Below are 26694 nucleotides of genomic sequence, written 5' to 3'. Positions count from 1 at the left end.
TTTCCGGTTAAAGTTGCTGATGGTGGTCGAGTACAATGGAAAGCTAGTGTATAAAGACTTGTTATTAGAACATGTTATACAGCCCTTGATGGTAAAAATTAACCTGGATACCTCATTTACGGTATTTGTCACAGACCAAGTGCAGCTTTGTGAAATAAAATTCAACTGAGTGACGCATTAAAAACATTAAAAACAAGGTAAGCCAGTGAAGAAGGACCATACTCACATGACGAAAAAATGCGTTATTCTTTTCAAAAATGATTGTAGAAAACCACTTACCTTAATAAATTAATAATGAAGTTTAGAACATAAAAATGGCTGAATGGACCTTGAAGTACTTTTTTAAGTTCAGATACACAGTGAACCATGTTGTCAAACCTGTACACTTTATACATCTTTAATGTTAGCCAAAGGGTGTGATGATGGCAATGAAGGATGTGTCAATGATGTTGCAGCAGCGTAATGACACGACATGTTATAGACTTGAGAACATCTCTGGTGGAAATCTTTTTTCAGACAACCTGCATAATTCGCACGGGGAAACTAAGCTGTGGCAGTTTCCGCCGCACGGTACCAGAGCCTAGCTGAAGCATCTAACAGCTTCAGGATGAGTGTGAGAGGCATTAGTGGACCTCTTGTGAAGAAACTCCTGACAAGAGAAGCCAAGGTGGGACGCAGTCATTCTTTCCATACTCCTTTCGCTCGCCAGCTGAGGAACTCCTCGTACTCCTCATCTTCCAAATCACTGTTGCTGTCCTGATTGCCCTCATTAGCGGCAACTTCTTCCTTCATAAGCTCCTCCTTCCTCTGCTGAAGCTGATCAACCCGTTGCCAGTTGTGGCTGAAACCGAGATATGCATACTGTATGAGCTTATATTGCAGTATGGGGCAACTGACACAGTTAAGAGGTTAGCTCTAAAGTGATTTCACTAGCTTGCTAAAAAAAAAAAAACTTTCATAGACAAGACTGCATGGTCTACACGGAGTAATAACAAATTCAACTACTCATTTTTTTTGTCATAAGTTAAGGTATAATCTCTGCACACCTTGGAAAATTTAGCGGGAAGTGTCGGAATGCTCAACATTATTTACTTAAATGCTAATTTATGCAAACCATTTCCAGTTCGGGTAACCAGATGTTGGTGGGGTGTTGGATATGCCATGACATTGTTTTACGCTGGCTCACTCTTGGCCTTGCGTTCATTGCAGCTGCCACAACATGAGTGCAGCCAAAATAAAAAGTGCTTGCAGCACTTTTTCTTGCTTTATTTGTGAGCACGGTCATACATAGCTTTCTTGCCACACGACATCAGAAAATTTAGCTCCATGTCCTCACACCGTGGCCATGTCCACGACATCAGGTTTAGCATTCAGAGACTAACTTTAGTATCGGATTAAAATATTCCGATAAGTGTTCCCGAACAGTTATAATTGCAAAGCGTCATGCTACTACCTGCGACAAACATGTAGTCTTTACAACTTCAAACGATAGATGTCAGTACTCCTAGAAACCACAATGTAGTTTCAATGGAAGAAGGGATATGCTGTCTGTTCCTCAACCAGTTCAGCCATGCATAATGCACTTTGATTGCTGATGTAGCCCAAACCAATATAATGGTGCAACACTTTGTGCCAGCACCAATCATAAGAATACAATGACCATTAAGCTTGCAGGTACAAAGAGAAAAAAGTGTGTCAAGGCACCGATACTATCTGACAGTGTATGTTTTCATGGCAATACAGTATTGTGTGCTGCGTGCGTGCAAGCTGTGTGCGCAACTGCAAATAAATAGCACAAAGATGAGACATGAGAAAACCACATGCATGGCATATTTACATCTGCTCGTCAATTTCCTCGATGTCACGCTCCACTTTGCTTTCCTCAATATCTTCAGCCATAATAGCTTCCGACACCTGCAAGAAATATGCTTGTAAACCACTAGTTCTAAGTTGACAGTATTTCTGACAAGAAAAAAAAATGGCACAAGGGGACTGGAAGGGAGGCAGGTTTTATGCGATAAATACTGTATGAAAAAATACAAAAATTTAAATAAAAGAATGTTATGATACACCAAGTGGATGTTTTTTTTTTTCTAATTTACAGCTTCTTAGGGTTTACATAAAATTTGGTCAACATTAGAATTCCCTAAAAAGACCGGCGGCAATCAACAGCCTGCTGCTGAATTTTGTCTCTATAGCCCAGGGATGTGTGGGTACCAGAGAACAAATGCATAATTTTTGCTCATGTGGCCCAAAATGGTAGTGCAAGTTGAAGTGATAAGTGTCAACAGTGGGTGACTACCATGAACATGCTTATGAGAATGTGTAGGAGAGGAAGCAATTGGTTGTGCTTGGTCTCATAGGAGAATGCTCAGAAGAAGAAATGAAAGGGTAGACTGCTCAGTCTCACAACTTCAAATAACATGAAAACTTCATCACAGTAAAGAGTTCAAGTACTACTATTGTAAATAAGTCTGCTTGTGGCAATTCAGCACCTTGGTATGCATAATTCCCGACAGAATACTTGCATGTTATGACGTTATGTGCCGATTGAGGGAGAACCAAGAAACCAACAAACGGAGTGCCGGCGTGGTGTAAGGTTTCCAACTCTCAAACTTAGTGGCACAGTTCCGACGTTGGAGTAAAAGTTCCAGAGTTCATGGCGAAGTGTCCCAACTTTTGCTTTTTTTACTAAATAACAATCAATAAACCACATTTCTCCTTTTTAGCGCCAGGCAGTTTGGTTGTATTGTTATAAACACAAAGACGGTTTTGTTTTTGTCGTGGTTCTAGTTCTGTTGTAAGCCATGTTGCAGTTCCCAGTGCCTTTATGGGTATCGATAGCCATGTTGGAGAGGCAAGTATTGCACCTCTCTTGTATATACTAGTGACATGGTAGGTCTAAAAAGTATTTGTGCAACTTTGTCACACGCACAGAATGGCAGCTCCTAGCACTGACTGGGTTGGTCGTCACCAAGGAAATAGAACAAACACCCATGCATCATGAGCCTTCGTACATCGGACATATCTATCTACCTCCATTATCAATCATGATATATTATAGAGATGTTGTCTCAGCTGCGGAAGAAAGGGGTGTGCCTGACTGCTTGGTATTTCAAGTCAATTCATTTGCAAAGTGCAATGAGGAGCACATTCTTTCTTTAACAAACTCCAACGAGTATAAAACTTATCTACCTCAAGACATTTCTTTCACATGACGCAGCACAAAAAATTCATGCCTGTCCTGTGTACAAAACAATGCATTCATATCAATAGCAAAATGTCAGTATTGTAACAGTGCTATACACATTACTTCAAAATAGCAGGATGGAAGAAAAAAGAAACTTTACAAGCACACTGACAATGTCCAGCAAAACATTCTCTTACTGTTGTTTCTTCTGCAATTTCCTTCTTAAATTTCTCCCACTCCTCTTCAATTGGGTCTTTGTATTCCACGTTCCTTGCCTAAGCACACAGAGAGAAAGACGACAAGTTTTTGGCTTGTGCAAAAGATTCATTACTTTCACTACAACAAAAGCCATGTAAACGATGAGAGGGTTATGCCTACACTGTTCACAGAATATACATGTTGAAAATAGCCAGAGGAGATAAAACAAACAGAGACGGACAGTAAACCATTTTTGTTTTCTTAAATGCTTCGTCAAGTGGCAGGAGGAATGATAAGCTATCATTAAAGGTATGGTGCAAAGCCTATAAAGTAAGCATAAGGATCAGCCCAGCTAATACTAGATCGCAATCAGTTCTACAGAAACCCACAAGGTACAAGTTAAGCCAGTTTACCACAGCTTTTTCTTTGTTTCACTTATGGTTCATGATGACATGACCTATTAAATGAAATGAAAAAAAAAAACTGACATGTGCACAACAGTAGCATAAAGCTACAAAGGGTAGTTTGTGCAGCTTTTCGGTGGATGCAAATTTTTTTTTTTTATCTAATAGGTCATGTCGTTATGAACATTACATGAAACATTAAACCGAAACCAAACATTAAAAGAAAAAGGCAATGGCAAATGTTTGATTGTCCGTGAGGTCATGGGCAATCAAGCCTATGACCTCGCGCTTGGCATCAGATTTCCACAGCCAGTGAACCACCATGGCAGGTGTGCATTAATTGTGAATAATAGCCAGGCTTTGGAAGGTTTCGAGCATATTGATGCTAGTATGCAAAAATACAGGAAAGCTGCTGTAAAACCATACGCTACCTATGTCACAACAGCCCTTCACAGCGGAATTATTAACAGGCTTTGATAGAATATATTTTTTTTAATCTAATGTGATCCTTAAGCAAATGCCACAATCCATTAAAAATGTAAGCAACAATATCCTCATTGGTTTTTTTTTTTTATCTGTGTATACCTTTGCATCCAAGACGGGATCATCAAAGAAGCCCTCTGGCAAAACTTCTGCAGGGGCCTTTTTAGTTGACATCTGTGGTTTTGGCTGCACAGGTTGACTTGCTGTAGTTTCTTTTGACTGACTTGCAGACGCTTTATCGAAAAAATCTGGAATATAGAAGGTGCCATGTGGATGATTTCGGTGGACATTCATTTTACACATTCATCAATTCAAACAGCTCATGAAGGCCCTCAACCGGTAACTGACAGTGAGGGGCTCCAGGTTAATTCCAACTTACTGGAACTATTTAATGTGACCTAAATCTAAGTAGGCAAGTGTTTTTTTTCCCCCATCAAAATGCAGCCACTGCAGTTGAGACTCAAACCCGTGGCCTTCTGCTTGGCAGCAGAACTCCACAGCCCCCTTGACAGATGCTCTCAACTGGAGCGATGCTGTAGCCTAGAGAGGTGCCCATGGCATTGGAACACACCCAAAATTTGGAATGCTCCCACACCTCTGACATTTCTCATCTTTGGGATGCTGGCCACGGCTTTCATTTTCCTGCCTTAAGTGTTTAGACATTTTGAGGCAAAACAAAACCTGATCCAGTGAGTCTATATCTGTACAGTGTGTCCAAGCAACCAATTTCTGCCCTCAGAAGGCTAGTTCTTTATGTGCTACCATGAATTCATGGGTCTATACACTTTGTCTGCCTACTCCCTTGTGCAAAGGGAGAGGGATACATATGTTTGAGGGGGGGGGGGGAGGGATAAAATCATAACTTTTATTTTTGTTCTAATTAAGCGAAAATGGTTCAACTCTATAGCGAAAAGTAATGGTACAGAATGGTTTGAAGCAGTCTATGTTAGTTCACATAGTCTAACAATAATTACAGGAGAATATCACAAATTTATTATGTACAGAAGCTTGACAGCGCTATTGAGCTGCATGGAAAAACTAACAAAATAAAGGTAAGCATGCCATTTTGCGCACTGCAGGTAGTAAAAAAAAGGTAAAGAAGGAAAACTAGCATTCTGGAAGCACACGTCAGAAGCAATACATTGCAAATAGTGCATCATTTTATTGCAATAGCAAATATACGAACATTTCAAGCAGACTTTTGCCATCATCGCAGCTGTTCTGTTGTCACGGTATTGGTGATGCATACACCCCACTCACACAGAGGGTCAGATAGTGTCCAGAGATGCAAGTGACTCACCGTGTGTTTGGCTGCAAAAATAACCGGGCCAAGTAAACTGAACATTACATTCCAACCAACTGGCTCTGCAGGGGAGACAGGGCAACATTTTGCCTCTCACTGTTGCAGGGTGTCTACCAAGTTGACATTTCCAAATTCCTTGAGTTTTTCAGGTTTTCCCTGAATGCCTTTGCAAAATTCCCTGAGTGATGCAGAACTATGTTTTATGTCAAAATGGGCTGAAACCATATCACCTGATACTGCTACTCTCTAGTAAGCATATGAAAAAAAAAAAAGACGACTTAATTCAATTTGAATAATAAGGAGTGGTGTTTATGTTATGTAAAAGAGAACAGAAGGAAGGGGTTAGTAAAATGCACAGCAAACAATTTGTCTTCGAAAAAAATTGCAAATGAAGTCGGACATTCTCAAATACAAATAAAAAGTAGATGCATATAGAAGCAAATATTTTCGAATATGAGCCCCAAACTTTGTCACAATTGAGATCCTCTTGTCAACAGCTCGTAAGTCAACCTCCACTGTCCTGACATACTCTCAGCCCGCACAGGACGCCTCAGGGTTGTGCTTCACTGCTTTAAAGAGTTTATATTGGTTTGGATGAGGGACACCTGCATCTCGGCATCAGCCAACACTGATTTTTGAGTTCAAGCTCCTTCAAAACGGCGGCAGCACGCTTCCTTTGCCATGCATTCCTCAATGCATAGGTCCTTTCTGTTCTCGTCCTCCTTCCGTCATTTGTTCGCCCCACGGACCATTTGAGGCATCTTCGGACCGCGAGAACGTCTGAAAAATCGGCCAGTTGGATAAAATAAATGCATCTCATTTACTGCCCTTAAGGGCTCAAACCGCCACAGGCACATTCGAAAACGCTCTGAAGGCCTGTCGGTACATGTATTAAGCATATCGGTGCTCGTACTGTCACAGGAGATACCGGGTGCACGCGTGTATAATTAAGGAATACATATTGTGTCCCGTGGCAACAGCCCCTTTCCACACTTGTTATGCTTCACTGCAATACTTTTACATATGCTTCACCAAGTAACATTTCTGTAAAGAGGCGAAGCTGACTTTCGGGAACCGCCATTATGCAATGCACCGTGCTTTCCAAGCTTCTAAGCCAATCGCGAGGATCACAAAGACGGAGTCGGTGCCATTGCTGACAGCACCGAATTCTTTCAATGAAAAACACGGTACCCAACGGCAAGAAGCTTCATAGCGAACGTCGAAACAGCTAGGTCTAGCGTTGCCGCAGTGAGGGCTACGGCTGCCAGCGGATCTGCGTGCAAGGTAATCAAAATGGCAGCGGTGGGGGCTTTGATTAATGCCGTTTCGGACCTGCGGTCACAGAAACAAGTCCGAAAAATCGGACGGCGAATGGTTCTTGCGTCTGAAATTTCAGACGTTCTGATACATTGACTCTATGGGGTACGTGGTGGTGCCGCGAGGCCGTCCAAATTATCGGGAATCTGGAAAGTCGGTCGTTGACTGTACACTGGCAACTCCTCCAGCCGATGACAGGGCATCAAAGACGATTCATTGCGATTCCTGTCTGCTACTCGAGCCAGCATTACCGCGACTTCCGACCTTTTCAATAAAATTACAGCTAAGTTTCCCTGATAGACGCACAAATTTCCCGAGTTTTTCCAGGCTACTCAAGATCCTTGACAATTCTTGGTTTTCCTGGTTGGTAGACACTCTGCTATTGGTATCAGCGATGAGTGCACACACGCACTAGCATTCTTGCTTATCAGCTATGTGCATGTCACAACTGGTCTAAGCGTGACGGATAGCAAACGTCAAGCTATTACTATCTTATCCTCTCCCTGGGTGCTGACAAATGCCAATGGTTTTCTGACGACCTTGTCTCGAGTGTCATCGAGGTGCAATGCCTTCAACACAGGGCAGCGCTCTCATTGCGACAGGGTTGTGAAATACCTGGTAGCTGCTGCCTAGAAACAGTTGCCCCACCTGCTGCTTTGTGCCAACATGTGGCCCCAGCATACTGAATGTCCATTGAGAAGCTCCGGCTTAATGCTAAATCTCATTGCCACTTTCTGTGCTTTGTCTTCCCAGCGACTGTCAATATTTACTGCACCTACTTCAGTTTACCCACTAATGTGATCAAACATAACTGCCCAGCTAGGAATCAAGACTTCATGCCAGCAATATAAGCCTCTCACTGGCACAGAACTATATGATAGTCACCAATTTCGAGTACTCGCGAGTGTATTACTAACACACCTACCTCCCCAACACATTAAAAAGTGTATTAGCAGTGCTGACACTTCTAAATAGCAAGCTTGACTGCATTTACAAATTGGGTAACATGGTTGGGCCACAAGTGCAGACAATGTATGAATGAAAATAACCGGAGAAGGTGGCCAATCTGAAATGAAAACTGTAATTTTTATTTTCGGTTTTATTCCAGAGTGAAAAGAGCCGCAACATTCTGGCTATGTTCAAGTTTGTATAACGGTAACCTAATTTCTTAGAGCACAGCTCTTAGGCGGTTCTTCCTGCCACGAGTGTCGGCATTGGCATCCTACCTCATAAGTGAGCGAACGAGCCCAGTGAAAGACGAGAGCAAATGTGGAGCGCATCAGGAGATGAAATATGGAGATAATGAAGAGAGTGCAAGGAGGAGGGTATGGTGAAAGCGGGAGAAGAAAAGCGTAGTGCCGCACATGGTGGGCTTCACGGCGATGGTGGCTACAAGATAGCGCCAGAATAGCGTGCATTGTCTGTATGGAAACAAAGTGCTGCCTGAGTGGAGGTATGTCTGCGGCGGCTGCTGTGAATGACACCCACCTGTCACGATTAGCAAGGCAGTTGGGCCATACTTCACTTGTTTGCAATGTGCCGCACGAGGCAGATTGTCTGCGCCGGTCAATATGTCGCAAAATGAAAACACGTATACAGCTGCACTCAAATTTTGCATTAGGAAGTATCATAATCGTCGGTGAATTTTTTTATTGCTTCTGGTTAAGTTACTGTTCAATAACCTGGTAAGATTTTTGTTTTTCTTTTTTTCATGGTATTTATTACAGTAGCATTCAACCAGACATTCCCCAGTTCTGCATAGTCAGAGAATGGAGGGCACAATGAAAGTCACACATAGAAGTGTGTTATTTGGTCACACACAGAAGTGTGCACCCTTGTAGGCACCACTGTTTCGGCGTTTCAGTCCATTCACATTTTCTACAAACTGTGAAGATGATGTCATGTGGATTTTAAAGTGCCTTTTGTTTTGCACTGTATTATTGTTGTGTTTGCGAAGCCATCATATTGTGCCCCACTTCGTACAAGTATCCTACTCTCTATTCTGCCGCTGGTTATTTTCTTCTTTCCTTCTCGAGGTGCTTTGTAAGTAAGCTACACATGGCTGCTTTCCCATAGCAGTGCTCCACATGCACAGCATGGCTTCACAGTTTGGCTGTCTGCCTCATTGAACAGCAAATTACCACAGCAGATATACTCCTTAATATTCCCACAGTGACATTAGCATAAATGGCTCATGAGAAGGAACTAACTTGCCTTTTGGGAGTGCAGATTCTGTCGAACTTGAATTCGGTGTTGTCGCACTAACATCCATGTCCTCATCCGACGAGTAATCAGCCATAAGGAGAGGCCCCTTTGTCTTCTTCCGAGGTGGGCTGCAACAAAGAAGTACTGATGACTAAAGCAAGTACTCACTGTGTGTCTTTCCTTCACATCTATTCAGCGCCCATACTTCTCATAAAATGAGCATGTTTCAGGGCCTTCCGATTTTCCCGTAGCGAATTTTTCAATTTTGACTGTTTGATCAATGTGTTGGGACATTTTACAATGTTCGATACACCTACCTCACAGGCACTATCGTTTTTCCTGGCGAATAACGAATTCTTTTGACAGGACACATCAATCTTCACTTGACGTTACCTATACTTCTCGAAGTAACGGCAACTTCTGATCAGAACGTATTAAGATACTGCGATACATTTAAAACATTCTCTGAACACTAAAGTACGGAAATGATCGTGACAGTGTTGTGTATAAAGGGACACTAACCTGGCACTTCCCGGTAGGCTCCGGTTTTTGCCTGAAATTCAAACAGTGAAAACGTTTTGACCATTAAAGAGCACATGCTGTCCACAAAACCAAGTTTTGTTAAACATCGTAGAAGGACGTACCGTCTTGGTTATCACCTGATGCATCATTTCGCCGCTTGCTGAGTATGCTGTCACTCTGTACACGATTGGCCGCGCTTTCTTTCAGGTCCTCCACGTTCTTCGATGTAAAAAATATGCAAAAACATGTACACGATATACAGTGAGATTGCCATGCTCTCCGTAAACAATAACGCCGACAGCCGTTCATCCGCATTACAAGCCAAGTACTACAAGCGTTACTTACTTGCTTGTGCGCTTTCCCAAGAACATGAGCTGCCCACAAGGTCTCGCTTTTCACGTGGACCATACATACCGAACAAGTCAGCTGACCTAAACTGTTGTATGTGCGCTCAATTAAGGAAAGCAACACAAGATTGCTACAACGGAAGGTGGAACATACAAATGACAAATAAATACAACGCTTCGCGCATGAAATAGCATCAAAACCAAAGGATATTTTGCATACGGAGATGTTATCTTTTTTGTTGACTGACTTAAGGCCTCTTTCCGCTCTCTCATTAAACGTTTTAGGTCATCTTTTTGGATAACCTTCTTTCGCGCTGCGGGCGCCGCCATGTTAACTGGATTGAACTGGATTGGATTGCACCAAAAATTTGTCGTCATAACCACGATGACATTGATAGCTTTACAATTTCTTTTAAAATATGCCTGTAAAACAATATTAAGCTAAAGAATCATAAAAATAATTATTTGTTAAAATATCAAATATTGAAAGAACTAGAAGAAAGGAACACAAGCGTCTTTTTTGTCTTGGTCTCCTTTTTCGGCACACACACACACACGCACACACGCGCGCGCGCACGCGCAAAAAAAAAAATAGCATTGTTGGTATTTTGGTAGTGCTGGTAGTGACATCTCTGATAAGTTTTGTAAGCCTAGATGTGACCTAGATGTAAACACCGTAGCCTCCGAGAAGTGCAGCTTTCAATCTAGACTGGTAAACACGGTAAATGCGGTGAAGAGTTCAAGCGGGAGCAAGGATAAACGGCCGTCATGGCGTCGTCTGGTGATGTTGTTGCCCCGGTAAAAAGCGTCGATAAGCTCAAATATCTAGAGAAGTACATGTCCGGGAAAGAAAAGAAAAAGAAGAAACGAGCAAAGCCTTCGGTAACGCAAAGGTAAGACTTTTCTTAATCCACTCGGCATCGTGTGTACTGTGGCCACGAGCCTTGTTGAGTGTATGCAGCGATCGCGGAAGTACGTATATAAGCAGGTCTGGCCGTATTGCTGCGTTTGGGCGTGTTATCCTTACGTTGATGTTGATGCATGCGATATAGGACAGGTCTACTACAAGTTGTTCAGGTGGCGATCTGTGCATATTCGTTCGACAGGCTGCGAATACTGGATGACGACGTCGACTTGAAGCACATCCCCTCGGCACAGAGTCGCGAAGCAACACCCGAAGACGACGAACCTCTAGTTGCGTCTGTTATCGACGACAGACCTCTGCAAGCCCGTGTAGCGGAGCAGTATACGCCTGCCCAGTGGAAAAAGATTGGCAAAGGTTAGCTTTCACTTTAGCGCTGTGAATGAAGCGCGGCGAATCCTTAGCGCGAGTGCTTTGAAAGTTTTGCCGCCGCTCGTGGTAAACTGTGAAGTCACCCACTGCGTTAGAGTGCACACTGTGCGTGTACTAATTTTGTATCTCTGATTCAGATGCAGACAAGGAGGAAATCGGTGCATCTGCTGAGAAAAGAAGATCCGACGACAGTGATGCGTCACCTCCGCGGAAGCGGCTGGCTTGCTACAGAAGCAGGCACGATTCTGACAGTGACCTCTCCCCAGAACGGCCAAGTGCAAACGCAGAATCAACGGGAAAGCGCGAAGAATGCTCAAGGAGCCACTGGAGCAGAGGAACACCGCCTGTGGAATCGAAAAGTTCCCGTCGCAAGCCGTCCCCTCAAAAGGCGAGACAGCATTCAGGCAGTGAGTTATCCCCGCAGAGAAGACCTGTGTCACCTACCAGATCTAAAAAAGAGATGGAAGGGTCCCCTCAAAAGCATCATTCATCATCATCATCGAAACACAGGCAAAGCAAAGATGCTTCCTCGGGTATGTACAAGCATAGAAGAGAGCAGACGAACGCATGCAGAAGTTCATCACCAGACTTTTCTGGGGCCAAACATGCTAGAGTTAAGGTTAAAGTGGAGCCGACTGATGAAATGACAGAAAGAAAGAACAGCAGAAACAAAAGTGATGGCAAGCACAGCAGAATACAGGCATCGCACGAACCACCTGACTCACCTCCCAAATCAAGAAGAGGCCATGCTGATTCTGAACACAGCTCATTCAAAAACAGGACTCACAACCACAACAAAAGACATCATTCACCCAACCGCAAGGAGGTGTGTGTAAAAGTGGAACCACGCTCTCCGGGGGATGACCATGATGTTGAGAGGGTGCCACGAGTGAGACACGACTCTGACAGTGACTTGTCACCAGTGAGGACTTCCGGTGCTGCGGGAAACACTGACAGCGACCTTTCGCCTGAACGTCCTCGAAGAGCAGCTGACGGTGTTACCGGTAAAGGTAGAGGTGGCTCGGACAGTGACTTGTCACCGCCACGTCCAGGCAAAGCACCAGACAGACGCAATGGTTCAGACAGTGATATGACACCAGCGCGGGAACCTCGCTTTATGAGTGAGAGCCCAGTGCCATTTGAGCTCCGTGGCTCTGACCCTGTGAAGGTTCCATGCTCCGATGGCTCAGGCCATTACCTTGTCGAACCAGGTGAATTGCGGGAGAAGTTCCGAGTGCGGTCGAAGCAGAGGCCCCACAAAAGTAGAAAGATAACTAAAAAGAGCTCACCCTCAGTGTCAAAGCAAAATTCAGAAAAACACGGGAAGGACGAAAGGGAGAGTACAAAGACAAAGGGCAAAGAACCGGTGAGGCTGTTTGCATATTACAATGTATTTGATATTCTATAAGTCTGAGCATTGTAGAATTCTCCTGGAAAATTATTTTTAAAAAGTGTCATTCTACTTTTTGAACAACATTTATTTATTTATTACCTGAATAATTGAATGTTGTTCAAGAAACATGTTCATGTTTGGGCTGTTATGTGCTACGTTGTGAGGTGCGAGACACCTTTGTGTTAATGGAATAGCTCGTGGACAATCGATGATGCGATATTGCACATTGCATTTACATTTTTCTGCTGGCACATGGGATGTGGCAAGTTTATAAAACTTGTAGCATGTCAGTGTGCTTGCTTACCATAAGTGCATTTGTCTATTTCTAGGATTTGGCTTGCTTTCAGAGCAAAGCTGTTACTTAGATTAGATGTGAAGAATGTCTGCTGCTCACTTAAATTGAGAGAACCATTAGAGCCAGCACAATGAAGTTTAGAAGCGATGTTGGACGTATAAAGGGTAACTTGTGAGCGAGTTCTGCTAATTGTTCTTGATTGAATGGCAGCACACTTGATGAGACATAGACAAAAATTAAGACACACACACACAAGCGCTGGGTTTGTGCGTACTAATTGTTTGTCTGTCTCATTAGGTGGCACTGCTGCCTAATCAAGAAAGTCCATCCAACTAGCCCACCAATTCCTCCTGTTAATTTGGAAGCGCTGTGTGATATTCAACAGTGTGTCGTTTCAGAGCACTAGAGCAAATTGGGGCAAGACTAGTAGGAATGAAGCTCATCTTGGCAGGAACATTCCATAAAAATTCAAAGCTGTAGGTGCTTTGTGTGCACCATAGGACGTTTGCAAAGTGCTGTCAGAGCCTTTGAAATGCTTCTTGAAGTAGTGAATTAAATTTTAGAATCCCTGTTGTGAGCAAATGGTTCAGTGTTTCTGTCTCAAACTTTGCACTCGTCGACGTGAGACCTTCCTTGTTTAGAATCCGGCATTGAAAGTGCTAACTTTAGGAGCATTGCTCATAAGTAGTGGGGCTCGATTACTTAAATTTCTAAATTGAGTACAAATATTCGAGAAAGATGGCAAAAAGAGGCTAATTTATGCCATTTGATGCATCTAATGCCATTCACAAATGGATGTCTGGTCAAATGAGCTTGTATGTCATAAACAACTTCTTTCGGTTATCTAGCACATAATGATGCTGGCTATAATGAAATGACAAAGAAGCACATAACCAAATGCATGTAGAGTGTTGTATTTGTTGAAGCGACCAAGTGAAATGCCACAGTACTGCACGTTTATTTAAAAAAGATGCAGTTGAGATGACATACATATTTATTTAATGACTAAGTTATTGTGAAGAAGATGGCTACTCTGTGCATCTACTGAGGAACTGATGCCTGTCACCAGCACCTGTGGCTTTCGTGCAGCAGAATTATTGGGGAACAATCTCCACTTGCATTAGTTTTTCTCCCCTGAGACATCAACAAGTGATGTTCCCTTTTGTAACAGAAGTGAATATTCAAGAATATTGAAAAGGTCATTCTCGTACAGGTATTGAATAGCGAAGGCTATTCAATTCGTATTCGTGATGTACAGGGCAGTGTTGTTATTATTATTATTATTATTATTATTATTAACATAATTTTTAAACATCACCTGTGGCATGTGGCACAATTTGACTTCTTGAGCTGCATTACTTTCAGAGGAGAACATTTTGCATGAGAAATGAAAATGAATATTTTTATAAATCAGAATGATTTGCCAATTTACTTAAACTAATTGCTTGATTATCATGGCAAATATTGCAATTTACGAATTGTAATCAGTGACATGGAGAAGTCATATCAACTTAGAATGAATTCTGAGGATGATGCCTGTTTCAAGATTTCCATTCCCACAGTTTGTGATGAAATATATTGCTGCCGCAGTAGTTGTTGAGCGTCAATGCGTAATTAGGCGTTTTGTTCTATATTAAGCGGAACAATGGTACATTCTTCCCGTAAGTTCGACAGCACTTATCTCAGAACCGGTGCTAGTTTCAAAATTTGTTTCAGGTGGATGTGCCTTGTGAAATGCACCAGCTTAAATTCATATATTACAGCTGTGTGCTAAGGCAATTAGTGAAAAAGTTAAGTAGTGAAATTTCGTTAGTCAGTCATGCATTTTGATTTTCAGTGTAAGTAATGTCCGCATCTTTGAGTAAACCAGTTTAATGAGTAGATATGCACTATATCTCACAGGCAGTTTCTTAACATTCAGTTATTGTTAAAAAATAGTACCTACTAGTGGAATATTTGCACACCCCAATTTTTAAGTGATGATGCTAGGAAATCAGCTGTTGCTTTGTGCTACATGTGGAGAGGGTGAGGAAGGTGCATAAGGGCTGCAGAAAAGCTCCAAGATTGTACTCTAATGACATGGCCGCTGGATAAAAAAACGCCCGTACTTTTGTCCAGCGGCCTTAGGCTATAACTAGGAGCATGTTGATACCACAGCCTCCTGATCTCAATCTCTGCATTTCGCTTAGTGGAGAGACATCACAATGCTGCACTCAAAATTAATGCCAAGGTGTGGCACTTCATGGAACAGCTTATAAAATACCACCAGGTCAAAGGGCCTTTGAATTTTCACTTCAGCTTTGCAGCCACCCTTTCAGTGCATCTCCATTCACCCGAAGACAAGCCGAGAGGCCAGTCTATGGCCTTTATTTGTGAATTCATGGTAGCTTTCAGTGCAGCATACATACAGGGGGACAAAAAGCAGGTAGAACATAAACAGAGCACTGATGTCACTGTTGATTTCATTGTTGATGATGAATGAAATTATGATTTCATTGTTGATTACACCAATTATTCCATCACTGCCGCCCTCACATTCTGCCAAGTGGCTTGTAAAAAGAACAGTTGTATCATGTGGTTCTTGGTTCAGGCACACAAATCACAAGATACTATTTTTTTTAATCGCAACAACCCATGATGCTATTAGCAGCATTCACTCAAGCTTTCATAATTTGCTACTGCTAACGAAAAAAATATTTAGTCCATGCAACTTTTTCTGCTTGGTAACAGTTATTCAGCCTTTAGTGCTTGCTGGAACATAGTATGACAAAAGGCTCTGAATGCTTTGCACACTTCGTGACACTGTTAGTGGGCACACAGCAGTTGTTTGCTGGAGGCTGCAGCTTACCATCTTTGAGATTGCGAGTAGTCATTTGACATGACCAGCTGCTACTTTGATGACCAGACACTATGTCACACTAATCACCCATGGTAACGCCAAGTGGTCTTTGGGACTATAACACCTTGTGAGGACATATGCTGTGTTGTTGCAGCATTTGAAATCAAGTCATGTCGTTTAACATCCCAAAGCAACACTTAGGTGACAAGAGGTGCTATAGTGCAGACTTGGGTTTAACTTTGGCCACTTGGGTGTCATTAATGTGCTCCTGAATCTAAGTACAGTCGGGGGCAATATGAAGTGGAACACCCAAATTGCTTTCAAGAGACAGCTGTGGCTAAATACAGATGCTTAGCATAAGGGCATTCAATGTTCAACGGTAAAGCACGTAATAATTAACATGCCTGATTTCAATGCATATGAAGTCAGGCCTGTTAAGTAGCTGTTGCAAGTTTCTCTTATAGCAAACATTGAGAGAGGCAAAATTGAAGGTACACACTAACTTGCATCAGAACATCAGCATGCCTGTACTGGCAAATGAGCTTCATTGTGCATGGGAAAGCGTGCCATGTAGCATCCCAATTTAGACTACAATCACCATTGTGCCAATGTGGAGGCTTCAGAAGTAGGTGCTTACGAAGCATAATTCACCATTTCTCTGAACGGTGATGCCAAATTGGCTCTGCTGTCAGTAGAATGGTGTTGGTGCGTGTGTCATTGTCGCTTCTGTATAGACAAGCGACGTGTTTGCGGCTGTTGCTGCTGCTGATTTCAACTTTCATGTGCGCATCATAATGTGACATCATATTGTGGTCCCATCAGGGTTAGCACTACTTCTGTAATAGATGAATATCGTTCCGAGCAGCGTAAGCAAAGCTGGCATGTAGAATTCAGTTATTTTGGTCAGAAAAAGAAATGATATGCTGAAATTAATTTCTGCATATCATTTTTAATATTTTTTAATTTTTATTATTATTTATTAATTAATAACTGCAGTTTTGCAGTTTTGAACGATTGCAGCATTACTTTACACTCTAGGGCTGCAAACTAAATACCTGTATGTAGTTATGTAGTCTTGTAGTCTGTATGTAGTATGTAGTCTTGAACTTGGGTTCAGTCTACCGAAGCATTGGGTTCAGCATACCGAAGCAACCCACAAGCTATGAGACCTGCCATAGTGAGGCACTCTGAAATATTTTTGACGACTTGTTGTTCTTTAAAATGGGCATCTGAATCTTAGAGTATGAGTGTTTTTGTGTACTTCCCCCATCAAAATGCAGCCACCATGGCAGGTGATCACAGAGCTGACCAGCTCTGCAACTGCAGGCACGATATAACCGATGCTGAAGTACGAAACTGTAATCTGTTTTGTACAGTGCAGTGGGCGTGAAGCATATGGTGAGGCCTTAGCACATCTCTGAGCTTTTGCTGCACTGAAAGTTGTTTTTGAGGTAGAGTACAGACTTGATTTCACTATAAGCTAGTTGAAGCTAACAGCTGTTCCACTCGCATGTCCTAGAGGATAAACAACGCAGGTTCAAAACGGGCATTGTCAGTATGCGAAATAGGAAGATGACGGAGTGATTATTTTTGCTCGCAGTTTCTGTGTCAGTGCTCCTTGCAGGTCTTGTTGCAATATGCACACAATATGCAAAGACTTTGATGAATTGAGACTGTGACACAAAATTGTCTGGACCGATTTATGCGGTTTATTGCCTAGGCTAATTATATTGGAGTGAAAGCTCCTGAAAAATGTGAAGCTTGGTTACATTTAGGATTGATTATGCTTACTGGCTTATTTCATGTCTTGTGTGCAGCTTTCAAAGCACTGTTGTGCACTGAAGTGTGTTGTTATTATTATTATTTTTAATAAGCCAATATTTATTCGTTGGATATGCTGTGGTATGCAATTGCTATTGTAGCGTCATCTCATGTTTCATGTTTCTTATCAGCCCATTGATGCCTTAAGAGAATGAGGCAAATTTTTGCTTTTCCTTGCCACATTTTAATCTTATCACTGTGTCGAGTATGCTTGCTGTAACTCCCGTGTGCTGCCAATGCTTACTTCTAGGGCCTCATTTATGCTTCTTTTTATGTAGGAAAGAGTGCAAGAAGTTGTGAAGCTTCGAGACACCACTAAAGCGGACAAAGCCAAAGAAAAAGCTGCCAAAGAAGCGGAGATGGCCAGTATATACAGCAAGTGGGGAAAAGGGTAAGAAGTTGTTGTACTGCGTGCCCCCTTGGTAATCATTTATTGTATTTATTTATTTATTCAAAAGAACCTTACAGGCCCTATGACAGGGCATAAAGTAAGGGGGGCATATTAAACAGTCAAGGTATAAAAAGTACAAATTTCCAACAGGAATAGTGCTATAATAAAAAGATTACCGTGTTACACAATATTGAAAGCACAGGGAATGCAAAGCAATATCTGAAGGCACACGAATACTTGTTACTTTTACAGAGCAAGAGGAATACTGTTTATGAAAAAAATATACAACATTGCAAAAATGCGCGATCAAACACATTAGGTTGGGCACTCGTGAACAGTATATATTGTATGCCTGCCATGTTATGCCAAGTTAACACATTAGAATCTCTAGTACTATTGGAAACACTGACATAATGTACTGCATGCGTCTAGCTTCAGGTTTAAGAAACCTCGGTTCCCATGACTGTCGCACGCGCAGTGAATGTTGCGTTGGGCACATGTCACCAAGCAGATTGGGGAGAGGGAAACTCTTCCTTTTGCATGCGGCACGGGAAATTGCAAACGCTATCAGGGCCAACGCCCTACTCGTTTTGATCACCAGCAAGTTACGAGTGTAGAAGTCTCCGCCACCGCCCCGTTTTCCCACACGTGGTCAGTCAACCGTGTTTTTGCCAGGGCACATGCCCTTCTTTACGTAACATATTATTCTCATCAAGGGAACCGTCAGTGATGTAAGCTAAAGCTAGCTGGCCTGCTCGAAGCATTTGTTAGAGACATAATAAATACATTCCAAGTGTACACATGGTGGTCGTCCATTGTTTCCTTGAACTCTTACCAGACCACTGTTGATGGGCAGGCGTGTGCCGACTGCGATGTGGGGTGTGTTAAAGCAAAACGCTGTTAGCATCCTCCCTTATCCCTACACCTGTATTACTACAAGATTGGTTAACATGCCCACGTTGTATCACGATGAAGTGTTCGAAGTTGCTGTTGCCAGTGCTAACCAACTGTGTTTCAAAGTTGGTAAAGTGTAAAAGCAAATTTGAGTATGACACGTGCCCTAATGTCCTGTGCAAAGTTGTCATGTCGCATTTAAGAACATCGTCCTACACCTGAATATTCATTTCTGATCACATTTACAGTCTTGCGCAGCAAGAACAGCAGGACCAAAAGTTGGCAGAACACCTGCATGAGATGTCAAAGCCCTTCACTCGATATGAGGATGACGAAGACCTTGAGAAACATTTGAAGGACCAGGAGAGAGAAGGAGACCCTATGCTGAACTACATTCGAAAGAAAAAGAAGCAAAAGGGCAATGACGCTGCTGGTATGTGGTCTCACTGATGACTAACACATTAGATTTGTTTATTGGTTTGTTATTGGTTAAGGTTTGTACAGTGGAATCTTATTCATTTGGATGCCGTAGTGACTGGAAGGTTATTAAAAAAAAGGACTCCGAACAAAATAGAGCTCTATTGAATATAGAACTTGATAACGTACATAGTAATGGTAGAGCAGGCAAAACAGTCGTTGACGAATAATTTGAAATCAGTGAGGAATGCCTAAATAAACAGTCTGAAATACTGACTTTGCCAGAAAATATGGCTATTCCATAAGCAGCCAGAAAAGCTGGTCAACATTTCGCTGCATGCATGCTTGTGTGCAACCTGGTCAGATTATTTTGACCATTGTTATGGCTGTTGCTACAGACAGCTGAAAGTGTGGTCTCCAAATGCACTAAATCTATGCCTGTTAACTCTCCAAAATTTTTCTTAAAGTTTGCAGGTCAGGGCTCGTTCTATGATTTTACAAATGACGTGTCTCACGAAAAAAAAAAAATGTTTTTCCAAAAAAGTACCGTAGTAGTTAGTTGTTGATCCTTTCAAGGAGGGTTCTCTATCATTCAAGTTAAAGCTTATAGTATTTATAAACAAACACTTTAAAAATAAAGCTAAAGGATGGAGTTCGTATTAGCAGTGGCAAATGGAATGTTCTTTTAGCACTGATGTCATTTTCCCAAGCAGTATTCCACGATTTGCACTTTAATGAAGAGTCATCATAAGCTAAGGTCACACTTGTTGCTAGTGCCATATGATTTTGAGTATACCAGAATCGACAACACCAGCAAGTAAAGTGTGCAAAGGCATGTGGCTATAGCTATGGCTAGACATGGCTAACTAAGGGTAGAGCGTATACACTGACAGAACCTATAAATATTCTGGGCACGTCATTACAAGTCTCAAATTTAGAAAAGCTGTGATATAGAAAACTTTATTTATTTCTCTGAGTTCGAATGAACACTGTATTTTTGTTGCTGCAATTTAGTTTCCGCTATTTTGGTGAAGTCCACATGAATTGCATGCATGTATCATGAAGCCTTTGCGACAGACGAAAGAAATATATCACCCAACGGTGAACTCATCATTCTCAAGTGTCCTTTCGCATGCAAATTTCGCCAGCAAGCAGCAAAAAAGATTAACAATCTTGCGAAATAAAAACTCACAATGCAATGTTGCCGATTTGCTCCTAAACATACCAAGTGTCAGTCAGAATAAGAAAACACCAACCGAAAGTGAGTTTACAAGGGTCTTAGTGATTACAACAGGGGTGCGTGTCTTGGTCTTCGCACGGTTGCGTTGTCATTGTTATCGTGAACAACATAAAGATGCCTTGCAAAATGCGTTGCATAATCCCTTGCGAACCACTGCACCAGTTTAAACAAACAAACTGGCAGCCTGGCGTTAGCAGGCAGCTATGATAATTATGATACATACCGTATCTACAGTACTGTAAGTTGACCTACCTTTCTTAATATGATAATTTGAAGTGCATGTGAGTGGGGGGGAAGGGGCAGACATTAGCAAAGCATGGCACTGCCAACAAAGAATAGACAAATGAAATACCAGGAAGGCTACAGCTTGGTTACAATTTCATGTCTGCTCTGTTGCTCTATCTATAGCAATCAGCCATTCTGCGCACTTATTCACAAGGACTTTCCATTTTTTAATCTTTTACTGCGCACACAGTGGTCACGACAGCGGCGACTCTTGTCCATGTCCCTCCAAGTGGATTCATTTCAAGGGGATAGGCCTTGCAAACTCACCGACTACAATTCGTAAATTGCAATTTGTGCCGTAAAGTAATTAGCAAGTTTATTAGTGTTCTTTTTATTTAGTTGAATGTGTGTTTCGTTTTATTGTGAAAGTAATATCTGGCTCTCTGAATAATCCAGCTCAAGGACTAGGATTATGTTATCTGCAACAGGCAATTAAAGAAAATTCTGGAAAGCTTAAAAGTGAACACCCCGCATATGCATAGCACCATGCTACGGTGGGTGTTAATGGTAGTTATGGCCTGTGCTGAAGCTTTCCTCTTGACACGGTCTCTATCGCATATGCCTGCACTTTCGATCCTGTGATTATGGCTAGAATTTCATGCAGGCTTAATTTTCGTATATGTTTACTGACAAGATGCTGCCCGCCAGGACTTTTCTAGGAACCTGTGAAGTGGGTAATTTTTACTGCTGAAATGTAGAAACATAAGTTCAAATTTCAACTTTTGTTGTGCGTAAAAAGATGCCTTAGTCAGTGAGAAAATGGCAAAGACAAGCGTGATTCTCGGAGATAGTAGGTTTCCCAATAGAATGGATTAGGAGACATTGCCCACATGTTGGCGCAATGCAGGATTCATGCACTTCACCAACAATATCGGAAGGCATGTTTTTTGGGGCACTAATGCCCTGGTGAGTCAAAGGGCCCCGCAGAGAAAGTACTGCGTCTGCAGACATAGTGCCAACAGAGCATCAGACACCACCAGTGAGTTAATCTATCACAGGGCACAATAATAATTAGTCGAACTGCATATTATGTTGTGTTCGATTATTGAGATTGCCTGAATATTGCGATTGGGACATAATACATAATTGGGAGCTCGTTACATATCTTTATAGTGCAGGCATTAACCTTATCCTTACATTCAGACCAGGGTGTTGAACAACAAAAAATTTATATCAGTTTGGTTATGGTTCGGCATGCTCTGATCTTGTTCAGATTCAGTTCCGGTTCGTAGAAATAAAAACTCATAATGGTTGCAAACCGGTTCAGCACAGTAAACTTTGTCCTGCCCTATGGCGACGTGCTGCATAGTGCTATCGACTTGTCCGCGTCCACTGGCTTTGTCAGAAGGTGGAAGAAATGGACTCCCTGGCACATGGGAGACAGAAATTGGTGTTTCTTGCATGAATATCAATGGACATTAATGTTGTACAGCTGCAGCAGCCATGCGCATAACGATCATTTTAGGTAGTGTTGTCGCAAGCATGTGTGGTTTCGCGGTTCAGCGCCTCGATGCGTACTCACTTTTTTTCTGAATTTCCTTTTATTGTAATCAATGAGTGCAAGAAAAACAGTAGAAACTTAGAGGTGTTCTAACAGCAAAGTTTCTTAATCAAATCGTGAGAGTATTTGAAAACGACGACTGTCCAGTATTGAATAGAATATAGACTTCATTTCCAATTGCTAGAAAAGTGAAATGAAATATTTTTCAAAGCTTGTGTAGCAACAAAACACATGTTTCTTTTATATGATACATGCAGGCCATAAAATGCTATGGGCATATTGCATTTTAGCATATTTAGTGACATTGAAATGAATGAAAAAAAATAAAAAATTAGACAGGATCTTCCAAATACATTTAGTAGAGTGCAGTGTCATTGAAAGAGCAGAGGGCAATGCTGCAGTTCCACACATCATTTTGACGGAATTTAAACATGATTAGGTTGACCAAATTATGTATTCATATGTCTAAATTGAAACATCTAATTTGTAAGCTGCCTAAGACATGCTTACTCGACGGCTACTAACCATGGTGCATACGTGACCTCATCCATGTGTTTTTTTCTTGAATGCAATCAGTCTGCACAACAACAGTGGTCCTGCTAAATAATAATAATTGAGCCAAGTCTTAATTTGCATAATCTTTTCTGGCCTGTAGACTGCAAGAGCTGTTGTTGCCCCTTATACCATTTGAACGAAACAAATATTTGACAACATTGAGCTGTGAATACTCAAGTAGAGTGCAAATAGTGTAGCAATGACTATTCCATTCGAATTTGAAATTTTGGGTATTCACAAACACCTAGTTGATAACATTCATCTTCCAAGACGCATAAGCACATGAATTTCTTAAAGCGGCCCGAACCACCCCTTGGGCTTGGTAAAATAACATAGTCTGTGGGTAGCACATGCTTCCGTGAACATCTTGGCCAAGTTTGGTGTCGTACGTGGTGTGTGTAAGAGACATGATTAAATCTAATATAGTGCCGTAATATAGCACATGCGCGAAGATTACAAGCAATAATTAATAATACGTTTTTCAAAGTAAATATTAGTTACGAGTGCAGGATTTGTGTCTTCTCCTTCTTCTTGGCATTCAGTCTTTGTGCACCGTCCCCCTGAGTATTCAGTCTACAGTAGAACGCCATTGATTAGCTTTTGAAGGGACTGTGGAAAATGACTGTACCATCCAGGAAAACGTAACTGTGAGGAAGTGTGCAAATAGCAACAGCACAACATCACAAACAGTTTGAGGGGCTTCCACTACAGTAATTGGATGTTTTGGTGCTCCTACTGCGACCGGGAAAAAGCACATGCGCTTATGTATAATTAAGGAACATGCACGCTGTTCCGTGACAGGGATCCCTACCGCAATATCTTGTGTACGCTTTACCGCATAACACGGTTTTAGAGCTCCAAAGCTGACCAGAGAGAACCAGCAATTGTGAAATGCAAATAGGAGCCTTGTAGGCCTCAAAGTAAATGTAGTCCTGTACTTGGCATAATTGGCCCAGTGTGTGTTATTCCTGGTTTAATTTATGCAGATGCACACTTCATCAGATGCTTTGCTAACTGCTCAGTGCACGCTTTGTCCCAATGTTTGTGCAATGCCTGGCTTGTGCAACATTAAATGACCAGTGTTGCACAATGTATTACGTTTTTACGTTTATTAAACAACAAAAATAAACATAAAATTGGAGTAAACAACGGTAAATTTTCACCCCCGTGGGCATAGCATAGTTATAAAGCATGAAAACTTGTGCAGGGGAGCAGGCTGCGTCACTTAGGTAGCCGTACTTTACAGACTGTACAGAGATCATTAGCAGTCTCTGAAGAGGTCTGTGCATGTGAAAGAATTACTTGTTTGCTCCTAATTCTACATTTGTGCTTTTAGTAAACAATGCTTATTAACGTACTCTGTAATGACAGAAACTTACGTACTTTGAGTCTGTAGGAATGTGAACATCGGTTTATATTGTCACGTAGTAGTGATAGTCAAAAAGGAAAAGAAAACATGGCAGCAAAACTGTGAATAACTTAGCTTTTTATTGGGCGAACTTGTGACCGCGAATCATGCTACACTCAAAGCTCAATGATAACGGCAAACACAGTCGGCGATGGCCGAAACGTGATCAGCGAGTCAAGTGTGTCGGCTTTTATACATCACTTGTCGAAGGTCCTAGTGTAATTGCTGGTGCCCGCATTGTTTCCAGAGACTACTACACAATTATTGTCGCCCATGCAGTCTGATAATACACGGTTCGGCGAGGACGTACACAACAGATAGAATGAACTATAACATTCGCGTAAGTTCCAAATCATATAGGCGTGCCTTGCGCTGAGTGATAACATTTAACATTTGCTATCCGGTAAAAAGTGGTCACCAGAGAAACATAAACATGTACACATGTTAACGTTAATTGTGACATAACGGCTGTTTATTTTTTGAAGGCTATTTGAAAATTATTCATTATTCAATTTGATTTGCTTCTGGCACTATTTGATTTGTATTTTATTCATTCTCAAAAATCTCTATTCACATCTCTCTAGGTTCCACTGTAATCGCTTATGTATTGATTACCCGTTTGCATCCTATATGCTTGAACCGTTTCGTGCTGAACAAGCAAAAACAAGTTTTTGGTTCAGGTTTGGTTCGGGTTCAGGCACATTCTAAGAATTTGGGTTCGGGGTTCACTTCTGGCTGTTATTCTGGTTTGGGCATGTTTTTCAGTTTGGGTTCAGTTCGACACCATGATTGGGACCACCATCTTACATTACAAAAGCTCTGTTTTCATTAAAAATCATGTTTCTTGCATTTTGGAGCTTCAGTCTGTCACTTTGGTCTGCTATTATTATCTTTTTGTTGCCCATTTAATGTCCGTTATAGTGGCTTAGTGGCAGTGGCATTCTGTTGCCGTACCTGAGATTGCACGTTCTATTGCCGTCCATGGTGGCTGCATTCTGAAGGAGCCAAAATGCAATACTGCTTGTGTACTTAGATATAAGTGTGTGTTGAACAAATTTCTCGTAGTCAAAGATTCATGTAGAGCCTCCACTGCAGTATCGCTTGTGGCCTGTGTATTGCTTTTGGATGTTTCTTTGTGCCTGTGGTGCAGAAAGCAACCAGGACATTACTGCAATATCTCACGTCAACAGGTCTCTGCAACTGTTTATAGACTTCCTGTGCATATTCATGTTGGCAGGCAACTGGTGCGCTCACTCTTCTTTTTTCATTCTTCTTGCCTGTTTGTCCCCTTCCCCCATGTGCTCGGCAACTAATGGTCAACCTCCCTGCCTTTCCCCTCTCCTATCTCTCTCTCTGTGATGTTAAATCTGATTATTTAATTGCTCTTTCAATGAGAGGAAGTGAGTAAAAGAGACAGGGATGACACCTTCACCAACCATGCCATTGAGGCAATGCGAAATTGCGATGCTAAGTTTTGGCACTTTATACTAAATATTCTGGGCACAGAACAAGCTGTTTTGTGATCCTCCTTTTAAAGGAGTGCTCATGTTTGTGCTTTGTGCAGGTCGTCCGGCGTACAGTGGACCTGAGCCTCCGCCAAACCGCTTTGGCATTCGTCCTGGCTACCGTTGGGATGGGGTGGACAGGTCCAATGGCTTCGAGAAGAAACTGATCGATACAAAGAATAACAAAAAGGCAACTGAAGAAATTGCGTACAAATGGAGCGTGGAGGACTTGTAGCTGACCCCTTTACATTTGTTTTTACATAAAATGTTATTTAAATAAAGAACCTTTGCCTCCTGCATTCCGCATTATCACGCCACGAACACAGTTCACGTGGCCACTGAAGTTTTTGCTTCTTTGTCTATAGTCAGCGTGCATATTCACACTTCTCACAAACGCAGAGTTTAAATTATTACAAATTTTAATTATTTCGTGTTAAATGTGATCCCAAACTGAATCGCGGGTTAAGACCTGTAGCCCACGACGCTGCTGCGGCAGCTGCATTCGGATGAGGGCGGAATGCAATGACGCTCGTGTGCTGTGCTTAGGGTGCATGTTAAAAAAAAATAAGATGGTCAAAATTAATCCAGTCCTCCAGTGCGATGTCTCTTGTAACCACAATGTTGGTTTGGAATGTTAAACCCCACCATTAAATTTTAATTACCCACCATGATCATTTGCTAGCTCTGACATTGTGCTGCTAATCACAAGGTCGTGGGTTAAGTTTCTGCTGCAACCGCCGCATCCCAAATGGGATGGAATGCAAAAATGTGCTAGGTTTAAGGGTTTTTTACATTCCTGGTTGATCAAGATTGAACCAGTGCCCTTCTATACGGTATTTCTCTGTATTGCTTGGTTATTACAAGTACAGATATATACACAACATTGT

The 26694-nt window shown here is 41.9% G+C and overlaps 3 protein-coding genes across 3 annotated transcripts in view; 2 read left to right on the top strand and 1 right to left on the bottom strand.

The window, feature by feature from the left end:
• LOC135902046 (atrial natriuretic peptide receptor 1-like) overlaps positions 1–26694 on the top strand; it is a 505847-nt gene that overhangs the window by 12781 nt on the left and 466372 nt on the right. The window lies entirely within an intron of this gene.
• On the bottom strand, positions 370–10333 carry LOC135902047 (zinc finger protein 830). The gene is made up of 9 exons (XM_065431935.1): positions 10181–10333; positions 9968–10067; positions 9745–9841; positions 9623–9653; positions 9110–9228; positions 4378–4523; positions 3388–3465; positions 1838–1914; positions 370–841 (listed from the first exon to the last, which is right to left on the bottom strand). Exons 1-9 carry the CDS (start codon positions 10297–10299, stop codon positions 679–681), a joined length of 930 nt encoding a protein of 309 aa, XP_065288007.1. The 5' UTR covers positions 10300–10333; the 3' UTR covers positions 370–678.
• Positions 10605–26106, top strand: LOC135902045 (BUD13 homolog). Its single transcript, XM_065431928.1, has 6 exons — positions 10605–10862; positions 11076–11248; positions 11401–12629; positions 17890–18002; positions 19145–19329; positions 25867–26106. The coding sequence occupies exons 1-6, from the start codon at positions 10738–10740 to the stop codon at positions 26040–26042; spliced, it is 2001 nt and encodes a 666-aa protein (XP_065288000.1). The 5' UTR covers positions 10605–10737; the 3' UTR covers positions 26043–26106.

This window comes from Dermacentor albipictus, chromosome 4 (genome assembly GCF_038994185.2).
Source record: "Dermacentor albipictus isolate Rhodes 1998 colony chromosome 4, USDA_Dalb.pri_finalv2, whole genome shotgun sequence".
Taxonomy (NCBI): Eukaryota; Metazoa; Arthropoda; class Arachnida; order Ixodida; family Ixodidae; genus Dermacentor; species Dermacentor albipictus.
Note: the sequence above shows the minus strand (reverse complement) of the source record. Positions and strands in the feature narration are given on the sequence as shown.

Bases quoted from the DNA above. Each gene is read 5' to 3' on its own strand.
- LOC135902047 (XM_065431935.1), bottom strand. From the start codon at position 10,299: ATGGCGGCGCCCGCAGCGCGAAAGAAGGTTATCCAAAAAGATGACCTA. The intron at 3,466-4,377 runs GTATACACAGAT...CTGTGTGCTTAG, and splicing joins ATCCCGTCTTGGATGCAAAG to GCAAGGAACGTGGAATACAA. The intron at 1,915-3,387 runs GTAAGAGAATGT...TATTTCTTGCAG, and splicing joins AAATTGCAGAAGAAACAACA to GTGTCGGAAGCTATTATGGC.
- LOC135902045 (XM_065431928.1), top strand. From the start codon at position 10,738: ATGGCGTCGTCTGGTGATGTTGTTGCCCCGGTAAAAAGCGTCGATAAG. The intron at 10,863-11,075 runs GTAAGACTTTTC...TTCGTTCGACAG, and splicing joins AAGCCTTCGGTAACGCAAAG to GCTGCGAATACTGGATGACG. The intron at 18,003-19,144 runs GTAAGAAGTTGT...TCACATTTACAG, and splicing joins TACAGCAAGTGGGGAAAAGG to TCTTGCGCAGCAAGAACAGC.